Raw genomic sequence first — 10,729 nt, 5'->3', positions numbered from 1 at the left:
CGACTAGAGGTTGTTCAGTGTATACACAAGAACAGAGTACATTTTTCTCTTTTTTTACAAAATAAAATAAACATCATTTGCCACCATAAACCTTTTCTTTAGAGAGAAAAAGAATTCCGAAGCAGGTCACAATGGTTCTTATGAAGTCATTTCAATGCTGAAGAAACAGAGGACCAGAGCTAATCATTTCCCGCTTGTGTTAGAACGATGACAACTCAGATTATTCTTCAAACTAACCCTGAGAAAAAAATCTGTTCCCATTTCAAATAGTAATGTTATGTAAAAAAGTATTAACAAATCCACTATTACAAATATCAATTTCCTACATGGTCGTCTATATATACACACAATAAAATGGCAAATATATGCAAAATTATTTTAAAAATGCATGTCACTTTCCCTCTTGGAGTCTGACTTCCTATGAGATGGTCTTGTTGACCTTCGCACCCATCTCCTTGAAACTGCTCTTTGTTCCTATCAGCTACCCACACTGAGCACTATCCCCTATAACTCTGCATAAAGCCAATGAGAAATATCTTTATTTTACATTCAAGCTTTAAATCTTAAAACGACCCTGTTGTAGCACATGACTTATCACACAAGCAGCCTTTTCCCCCTCTTTTGCTTGTTTTTTTTTTGTTTTTGCAGTTGTCAGTCTTCATGATCCATTCCGTGACGAGCTGGGAAAAAAAAAAAAAAAGCAGTTGCTAAATCAACGTCTGAACAGTGTGCGGCTCCTGCCGTCCAGGAGTCCCTGTGCAACTGTCCTGAGCACAAGATCACTGCACACAGAAGACAGTCCGTCCAGAGCGCCGACTATCTACAGGGCTCTGAGAGGGGCGTGCCCCTCTTGTGTCTCCTCTTTTTGCCATGGTAACACTGAGGAATGGATTTGCCTTGATGCTGTTTGCTCGTCATCAGGGCACCATGGCTGGTTTGAGCTGTAGCTTGGAAGCCTTTGCTGGAAGAAAGGAAGAGCCTTGCTGATCCATGCTGGGACTTGTTGGTGTTGTCGGGTTGTGTTAGTGGTTGGGGTGCTCTGCATTTTCCCAACTGCCTGACAGACCTCCAAGGAGACATCCCGTGAGCCTACCCGGGTGACAGTGGGTGGACGGCAGAGCAGTTGTTTGGAGGTTTTGCATGGCGTAGCATCAGAATCGATGTCACTAGAGCTGGACTGCGTGGCAGAGGAGGTCACTGGACCTGATGAAGAGTTTGAAGAGTGTTTACTAAGAGATTACGAGGCTTTACTTCTACATTTTCCAAGGGCTTCATTTTCTTCAGACAGATTATTATTACATCTATCTAACTACTGAGTATCTACTATCCAGGTAACACCATTTCCATTGCATGATGGCTTGGGCCTATACTGCAAGCCCCACTCTTTTGATATCCAATCTGTATACGTGGGAACTTCATCCATCACTCTAATTATTCTACCTAATATGCTCTCTGTTTCATTGTTGGGATAGTACTTTGCAATCGGCAATACTGCATGACTCAATACCACATAGGCATAATCAAAGGCCTGTTTCACCTGCATGGCCCCACAGGAACTCCTTCCAACATCATTACCTGGTTGTAAAGGATCTTCAATATAAAGCATTGATGGCCGGTAGCCATCAAGTATATTTTTCTTGTAATTCATCTTTGGCCACATAGGAACCACCATCTTTTATCTGGATGCCAGTCTTTAAGTAATTGAAGTGCCGTCCATATAATTCAACACCATAGTTTGTATTGGGGATGCAAGCATCTTCCCTGGGATGTAACTGAAGGAAACTGACTGCCATTAAAAAGAGACTATAAGAACCAATTCCACCTGTAAACACTTCATTAAGGTCCCTCTGCAGTAAGAACTGCTTCAATACTAAAACCAAGTATGGCAATACAGGATATTTCTTAGTAAAATCTTTAATGAGGTCTGCTGCTCTCATGACATTCTGGACATTAAAGCTGATACCAACTTTCACTTCAGTAAAAGAATCTGTTAATTTAATAATAGGAACCGTTGGTTTGTCTAGAACTTTCAGGGAATCCTCGTCAGCGACTTTGTGTTTCCGAAGAGCTTCTTCCAGGGTCCAGAGTGGCAGCTTCTACCAGTTCCCAAACACCACGAGATCGATGTCACTGGTAGGTATATACAGACCATTTATAAAACTTCCAAATATCTGGACGTCAGCACTGGGTCAGAGCTCCTTAGTCACACTCTCTATCCTGCTCACTACCTCCATCCACACCTTCTCCTCCTCCACGGGTCTGGGAGACATGTACTCATAAAAATCACTGATTTCTTCATGCAGACCCACGACTCCCTGGTTGTAGTTCCGTCGCTTCCACGGGGTCTCGCTGTACACTCCTCCCGCCGCTGTCTGCGGGACCACCCCCGGTCGTGAGCCCTCCGCTGGGCTGCAGCAGGAGTCATCTAACTTTTGCAACTTAGGTAACACCTTTTACAAGACAAAACACAGAATAAATCACACAATTTGGAAATAATATTATCGTTCTTATTTTTCCCATAGAGATTAATAAATATTTCAAGTCTGGAGCATGAATGTAGTGACATGTTTCTCTCAAAAGGAACATTCAAATATGCAACATATGTGGATTAGTTTGCAAGCCATTAGGTACCAACACAATATGCATAGTGAGAATGGTATGTACTTCTAACTTTCTCTCCTCGTTCCTATGTACATTCTGAGTGCTGGAACATTATTCCTTTTCCTCGCATACAAAATGTTTAATGTCAGAATTAAGCCAGTATTTGCACTAGAATTTTTTCTTACAAAGAGCTGTGAGGTTTTACCTTATTCTCAGTTTGAGCTAAAGGACATCGATAAACTGCACAACTATAAACTGCTGTAAGGAAGTGTCAAGAGATACAAGAAGGGGGTTGCATTCTACCCTAAATGCAGGCAGCAGCATCCTATCATCTAAAACAAACGATGGGGATAGAAGAAGCCAGTGTAGGGCATGTACGTTTCTCTTATTTTCTGAACACCATAAAATGAGTAACTTGTCTCAACATGACTTTCCACCTTTTAGGAAGTGGAGTGAGTGATTGGCACAGCTTCTTTGGGGGAAAGGGGGCTGCAATTTTCCTGAGCAATGTTAAGTGCTATTAGTGAACAGTGGTTCTTCTGTAGAGTAAATACACCACAAAGTAAATGTAAAGTAAGTTTCCCCCAGCCCCAAATAGGCTGAGGCATAAAATAAAAAGGACAGCAGTGTAAGAGGTGAAAGCTGAGTTAGAGGTAATGTTAAGAGCCTCCTTAGGCTGGAAATCATGCTTAAAACCATAGAACCATGTGGCAAAATAGTCAGGAGTATGAACACACCAGCTCAAGACAAGATTTCAAGGACAGGCAGAGAGGAAGTAGTCATTATAGCTCAGAAGGCTCTGTAGCAAAAGAAGTTTTCTTTCTTCACAAGCAACAGTGGCCAAAGACATCACTTGATTATATAACATTATCTGACTTCACCCAAAAGTATAATTTGAAAAATATCTATAATCAGTCTGTGATCTTACGTAGGCAGGTTGATCTTTTTTTTTGTTTTTTGTTTTTTTCAAGACAGGGTTTCTCTGTGTAGCCTTGGCTGTCCTGGAACTCACTCTGTATACCAGGCTGGCCTTGAACTCAGAAATCTACCTGCCTCTGCCTCCCAAGTGCTGGAACTAAAGGTGTGTGCCACCACCGCCTGGCTAAGATGATCATTTTTTTAAAAAGAATACAGTGAAATATTCATGTTATTATGAATACTGAAATAAATAACAAAATTCTAAGGCATGTTAATAATCTAGTGATGTTTTTCTCACCCTGACTACAAGTATTTCAGAGATAAGGTTTCGTGTTAATTGATTTAATCCTCAAGCTTTGTAGTGAAAACCAAGGAGACTTCTTGGAAGTTGGTTAAATATTAATTTCAAAGATGAAAGAATTGGCTTCTAATGAGTCAGATGGCATTTGGATATTTGCAAGTTATGAGAGAAACACATTCAAATGTCAAACAGATACTTGAGCCAGCTGTAGCAATATTCAGATAAAAGAGTCAAGTGTTTCTTTAATGCATGACCAATTGTAGGAAGAAACGGTTGGAGATAATAAAACCGAGTGCCAAAGCAGTCACTGGTTGACCTTTATGAGAACAGGTAGACACAGGCACAAGGAGATTAGTGAGAACTCAGCAAGGATTTATATCTTTTTGTCATACTGCAATGTTGTGTAGTTTGGAACCAAGCCCAGAGAAAAGCAAACTGCCAGTTGTACAAAACTCAGATTTTGTGTTAGGGATAGAAAGACTGGATTTAGTGGTTTCCAGTGTGTTGTTCTAAGTTCCTTATACTGGGATAAAATAATAGTATAAAAATAGTTCTCTTCCTCCTGATTCATCTACTTACTAACCAAATATTGTTATTGCAATGCCAATGTGGTTGTTACCTTCCTGTGTTTGAGTTTATCTTTACTCTCGTGAGGATCAGAATCAAGCTAATCTCCAATCTGTCATGAAAACTATTGCATTCAACTTGAAGCATATTACATGCGTTAACTTTATCTAAACATTCTTAGCCAGGTATTTTTCATCGATATATCATTCTACAGAATATTCATTGTTAAGTTAAATGGACACATTTTAAATACAATGGCTCACATTCACATATAATTCCAGTTCTTTGAGATCAGATACCCTTCTTTGGCCTTTGTGAGCTTTTTCATGCTACTAGTGAACATAAATTCATTCTGGCACACATGGATCATAAATGAATTTTTTAAAGGACATTGAGTTAGAGACATTAGTGAAATAAAATGTAAACATAGGTTAAATATTCACATCTTCCTTTAGGAGCTGGATAAGATTCCAGTGGGGGGCGGTCTATTAAGTTAGCTTGAGTGAGTGAGAATTTGGGGGCAAGAAAAATGGAGTAAGCATGTTAAGGAGTAAGCCCACGAAGAAATTTCTTGCTCTAAATGATGATTTAGAGCCTCAGGACAATAGTGACTGTGAGATGCCTAAGCTATAATAGTATGTCTACAAGGTTAGACTTACATACCATACTCAGTGAATATCTCAGAGAAGGCAGAAAGACTTAAAAAGCCAAAGGACCAGCATGCTTACTGTGAGATTCTATTGCTACACAACATGAAAGATGAACTCATAATACCTTAACATTATTCCTGCCGAAGACCTGGGTTTGGTTTCTAACAGTGATATGGAAGCTCACAAACATCCCCAAGTACAGTCCCAAAAGATTTGAAATCCACATTCAGCAGCTTCTGAGGATATTGAACATATATAATATACAGGCATACATCCGGGCAAATACCAAAATACATAGAAATAAATATTAAAAACAATTCTTGACAGAATAATACCAGCATGATGACATCACCAGCCAATGTGCAAATGTAAATGGGGAAATTCAAGAACTACTCCTAGATGAAGCGCTAGAGGCAATCAGTGAGGATGAGAGATGGGAAATCAGTCTTCTCTAGGGATGTGTCCTCTGATAGGCTCTCAGATCTCAAGTGATCAGTCCTAAAAACATGTACATATGACATTATTAAATGGATTCAGGTGGCTTTATGTCAGTGAGTGTGTAACCGTAGTATTTGGAAAGAAAGAGGTTATGAATTTGATAGGGAGTTGTGGAAAAGGAAACTAGGAGAAGCTGGAATGGGGAAAGGAGAAGTGTGAGCCTGTGAGTTCCTTGATGTTGACCAATGATTGTTAATTTCTATTATTTTGATGTTGATGGTTGTGGTGTGTATATGTGTGTGTGTTATGTGTGTGGATTTATTTCCTGTGATTTCTTGTGTATAGTTAATTTAGAGATTTTTTTTCAAGTATTTTCTATAGGATTAAATTTGTGGATAGATGCTAGGTAAGTTTATTTATTTATTTATTTGGAATACCTTATTTTATCCATCCATGGTAATTGAGAGTTCTTCAGGGTACAGTAGTTTAGGTTGCCTTCTGTGGTTTCTTAGAGGCTGTAAAACATTTGTTCAGACTATTCTAGGTTTTAGGGTCTCCATTGAGAATTCAAGCGATATTCAGAAAAGTCTGCTGCATTTGTACATTTCTTGGTCTTTTTTTTTTTTTTCTTGAAAATTAAGTGTTTTGATTGTTATGTTGTGGGAGGATTTATTTTTCTGGCTCAATCTAGTTGGTGTTCTATAAACTCTTTGTATGTTTATAGGCATTTCTATCTTTAGATTAGGGAAATTTTCTTCTAGGATTTTGTTGAGAATATCTGTTGGGCCTTGGAGATGGAGCTCTTCACCTCTTCTATTCCTATTATTCTGAGGTTATGTCTTCTCATAGCTTCCCAGATTCCCTGAATGCTTTGTGTAAAGAATATTTTTGACTGATATATCAGTTTTTTTTCTATAAGTATCTTGTATAGCTGAGATTCTCTCTTCCATCTCTTATATTCTGTTGGTGATGCTTGCATCTGTCCTTCCTGTTCTCTTTTCTAGGTTTTTCTACCTCCAGGATTCTATCAAATTGTTTTTTCTTTATGGGTTCTACTTCTAATTTCTGGTCCTGAACAGTTTTATTAATTTTCTTCATCTTTTAAATTGTATTTTCCTGTATTTATTTGAGGGATTTATTCATTTCTTCTTTAAAGAAATCTATCATCTTTATAAGGTTGGATTCAAGGTCAGTTTCTTGTGCTTCAGTTGTGTTAGAACATGAAAGACTTGCTGAAGTGGGAACGCTTTGCTCTGAAGGTGCCATATATTTCCTGCTTGGTGTTGGTTGTGTTCTTACACAGGCCTTCAGCCATCTGGTTGTCCATGGATGTTCCTGGTGTAGCAGATATTGGGAATGTGTAGCAGATATTGGGAATATGAGCCTAATCTGGATATTCCTGGTACAGCAGCACTCTGGTGGGAAGCTCTGGACTGAATATTCTTGGTGTAGCAGATCTAGATGTTCCTTGTATGGTATGCCTGGAGGAGACTAACAGAGCAGTAGCCAAAGAATATAGCTCTGAGGACAGCTCATAGCTAGCTCTGAAAGGAGAGTTGTAAATGAGGTAAATGCAGTATTCATGTATAAAATTATCAAAACTATTTAATTTAAAATTTTAAGTAAAAGTCAGAATAAAAGAATATTTGTTCTCAGTAAATATATTCCAAATATTGCATACTAGTACATCACAAACACTAGTGATTAGAATGTTTGGTTTGTTCTAATTAAGCTCTGTATAGAAAGACGCTAATAAACAAAACCTTGATGTAACTGTGGCTAGCTGAAGAAAAACCCATGGTGATCTTGCAAACAGGACCTAGGCCATTGCACAGTCGGAGAAGGCAATGTGAAGAGTTATAGACAGCAAAAGTTGATTAACTGCTTTGAACAAGAGGTCCAAAATATTGATAGTACTAATAAACTATATAATGATAAATAAAAGTGATAGACATCAGAGACAAGACATGCAACAAGGTGTCACTCATAGCAAACATGAAACAGGCTATTGTAGTGTTCTTTAGGCAGTCTTAGAATATAGGAACAATGTAAAGAAATCCACCACAAACTTTCTTGTTGCAGCCTAATGATGGATCCCATGCGAGGATTCTAGCTTATATGTCTTGGAATTCATAGAACCTAAGATCAATGAAGGATAAACAGTAAAGATTTTCATGTATAATAGAAAGTATAAACAAAAACTCAATCATGATTCTATATTAGTTTAGTATTAGCAATAAGAGTCTTAATATCATAAAATGTTCCTTAGTAAAATTTGCTTTCTATAGCCAATTTAAATGAAAACTTCTCTATTATTTTTGTTCTTAGTGAAAAACTTTCTTTTACTAAAAAGTAACTTATCTCAGAGAGTTCAACATTATCTGTTTTGAAGCTATATTATTTTATAAGACAACTATGTTCAAAAACTTTTCTTGGCCTTATACTATCTTGTAGAATGACTAATGTTATTAATTTAATTAATAGGATAATTGTTGTTTTAAACATCAAGTATATCCCCTTCATAATATATCTCTGACATTCACTTTATAATAATTGATCCCCAAAGAGGTTATTTTAAAATAAAAATTGTAAGAATTATTTGGAGGTTTTCATATATAGTATTTTGATATTTATCCTCTTCTCTAATCTTCTCCCAGATTACATCCACTTTATATCCACCATACTATGTGTCTATTTAAACCTACCAAGTCCTATTAGTGTTGACTATATATTTGTACTATGTATCCATACACTGAAGTACTATATACCTATCAGAAGCCACATCTTTTTGAACTGCTTTGCCCTGGAATAGAAAAAATTTAAACAGGTAATTACCCGCATTGAAAAATCAATGTGTAACTTACTCTATGCTCCATTTATGTTTTCTGAGTATTCCTGAAATTCCATCACAGGCAGAGGGAATTACTAAAGTCTAAGATGCTTGGTAATCTAAGCTATAAATGTGTATAAGAGAAGCACACACTCAGTAACAGCAACCTTATATATGAAAATAACTGATGGAGGATGGGAAACTACTGCATTTTCCTCTTCATTTGTCCTTTGCCTTTTCCTGTAAGGAAGCAGTGTCTCTTACTGATCATCTTTAGTATCTCCATTTTACCAATAATTTTTTCATAACTAAAGGGAGAACTTCTTGTTATGATGATTTATCTTGATCTTAGTCTTTATGAGATATTAAGTACAATTTCTTATACAGAGCCAGAGAAATTCTATAATTGTGTGTCCATCAAACTAAGAGTAATAGCTATATAACTATCTATATCATTACACACTCTGGTAACAATAAAATAACAATAAATAAAATAGTATTTGAGAATACAGTATATAATAATAATTTTTCTATATTTATATCTTTAAAGATTTTTAGATATGCCAGACTCCTAGGCCACAACAGAACTGCAAGGCATATTCACTAAGGAGAATGCGTAATAGAAATGTAGCTCAACAACTGAGAACTGATATCTGATCTGTAGCATGAGAAATAATTGTTGAGGGAAAGAATTAAAAGAAAGTGAACAACAAAGCTAAATCAAGGCAAAAAATCTTTAGTGTTGTGTGAGATCTGGCTATTTCTTATTTAAGGAATCAACTTGCTTTTTCATAATTATTTTTCAAGAAAAACATCATCTTAAGCATCAATTTAATATAAAATAAATTACATACACACATTTGCACATGCCATGCATAATTATTTTGAATGTGCTTATGACAGTTGACAATTGTTCAACACTTCCTAACTAAAAGTGGTATAGCTGGGTCCACAGGTAGAACTAGTTTTCTGGGGAACCTCCAGACTGACTTCCAAAGTGTTTTACCAGGTTTCAGTCCCACCAGCAATGGAAGAGTGTTCCTCATTCTCCACAGCCTCACCAGCATCTGCTGTCACTTCAGTTTTTGATCTTAGCCATTCTGACTGGTTGTGAGGTGGAATCTGAGGATCCTTTGGATTTGCATTTCCCTAATGACTAAGGATGTTGAACATTTCTTTTGTTTTATTGGATATTTTATTTATTTACATTTCAAATGTTATCCCCTTTCCCAGTTTCCCCTCCAGAGTACCCCTCCCCTTGCTTCTATGAGGGTGCTCCCCAACCCACCCACCCACTCCCACCTCCCTGCCCTGGCATTCGCTTACATTGGGGCATCAAGCTTTCACTGGACCAAGGCCCTTTTCTCCCATAGATGCCTGACAAGGTCATCATCTGCTACATATGCAGATGCAGCCACGGGTAGCTCGATGTGTAGCTTTGGTTGGTGGTTTAGTTCCTGGAAGCTCTGGGAATTCTGACTAGTTGATATTGTTGTTCTTCCTATTGAGTTGCAAATCCCTTCTCCTTCAGTCCTTTCTTGGACTTCTCCAATGGGTTTAAGTAGTTCTCAGCCATTCAAGATTTCTCAGTTGAGAATTCTTTGTTTAGCTCAGTACCCCATTTTAAATATGGTTATTTGGTTCTCTGGAGTCTAACTTCTTGAGTTCTTAGTATATTTTGGATATTAACCCTCTATCTGATGTAGGGCTTGTAAAGCTCTTTTCTGTTTTGTCCTATTGCCTTACATAAGCTTTTCAATTTTATGAGGTCACATTTGTCAATTGCTGATCTTAGAGCCAGAGACATTGTTGCTCTATTCAAGAAAATGTCCCCTGAGCCAATGTGTTTGAGGTTCTTTCCCACTTTCTCTTCTATTAGATTCAGTTTATCTGGTTTTATGTGAAGGTCCTTAATCTACTTGGACTTTAACTCGTTCAAGAAGATAAGAATGGATCAATTTGCATTCTTCTACATGTCAACTGCCAGGTGAACTAGCACCACTAGTTGAAAACCAACATTCCAAATCAGTTCTTGACTGAGATAGAAAGAGCAATTCTCAAATTCACCAAGAATAACAAAAACAAAAAACAAAACAAAACAACAACAACAAAAAAAATGAGGATAGAAAAAAACATTCACAACAACAAAAGAACTTCTAGGGGAATCACCATCCCTGACCTCAAGCTATACTGCAGAGCAATAGTGATTAAAAATTGCATGGTATTGGTCCAGAGACAGGCAGATAGATAAATGGAATAGAAGACCCAGAAATAAACCCACATACCTATGGTTACTTGATCTTTGACAAAGAAGCAAAAACTATTCAGTGTAAAAAAGACAGCATTTTCTTTTATTTCTTTTTTTTATTAGATATTTTCTTTATTTACATGCTGTATGGTATCTCCTTTCCCAGTTTCCCTCAA

General features: G+C 37.2%; 1 protein-coding gene across 1 annotated transcript in view; it reads left to right on the top strand.

Moving 5' to 3' along the window:
• The first annotated feature begins 935 nt into the window (after positions 1 to 935).
• The window catches only part of LOC116075149 (cysteine-rich secretory protein 1-like), a 38,043-nt gene continuing 28,249 nt past the window's right edge, over positions 936 to 10,729 (top strand). Inside the window, exon 1 of the mRNA XM_031348163.1 lies at positions 936 to 2,133. Coding sequence (XP_031204023.1) covers positions 1,918 to 2,133 — 216 coding nt within the window. The 5' untranslated portion in view covers positions 936 to 1,917. The remainder of the gene's footprint in view (positions 2,134 to 10,729) is intronic.

Source organism: Mastomys coucha, unplaced genomic scaffold (assembly GCF_008632895.1).
Source record: "Mastomys coucha isolate ucsf_1 unplaced genomic scaffold, UCSF_Mcou_1 pScaffold3, whole genome shotgun sequence".
In the NCBI taxonomy this organism is placed as follows: domain Eukaryota; kingdom Metazoa; phylum Chordata; class Mammalia; order Rodentia; family Muridae; genus Mastomys; species Mastomys coucha.
The sequence above is the reverse complement of the archived record's forward strand: the minus strand, read 5'-3'. Positions and strand labels throughout refer to the sequence as shown.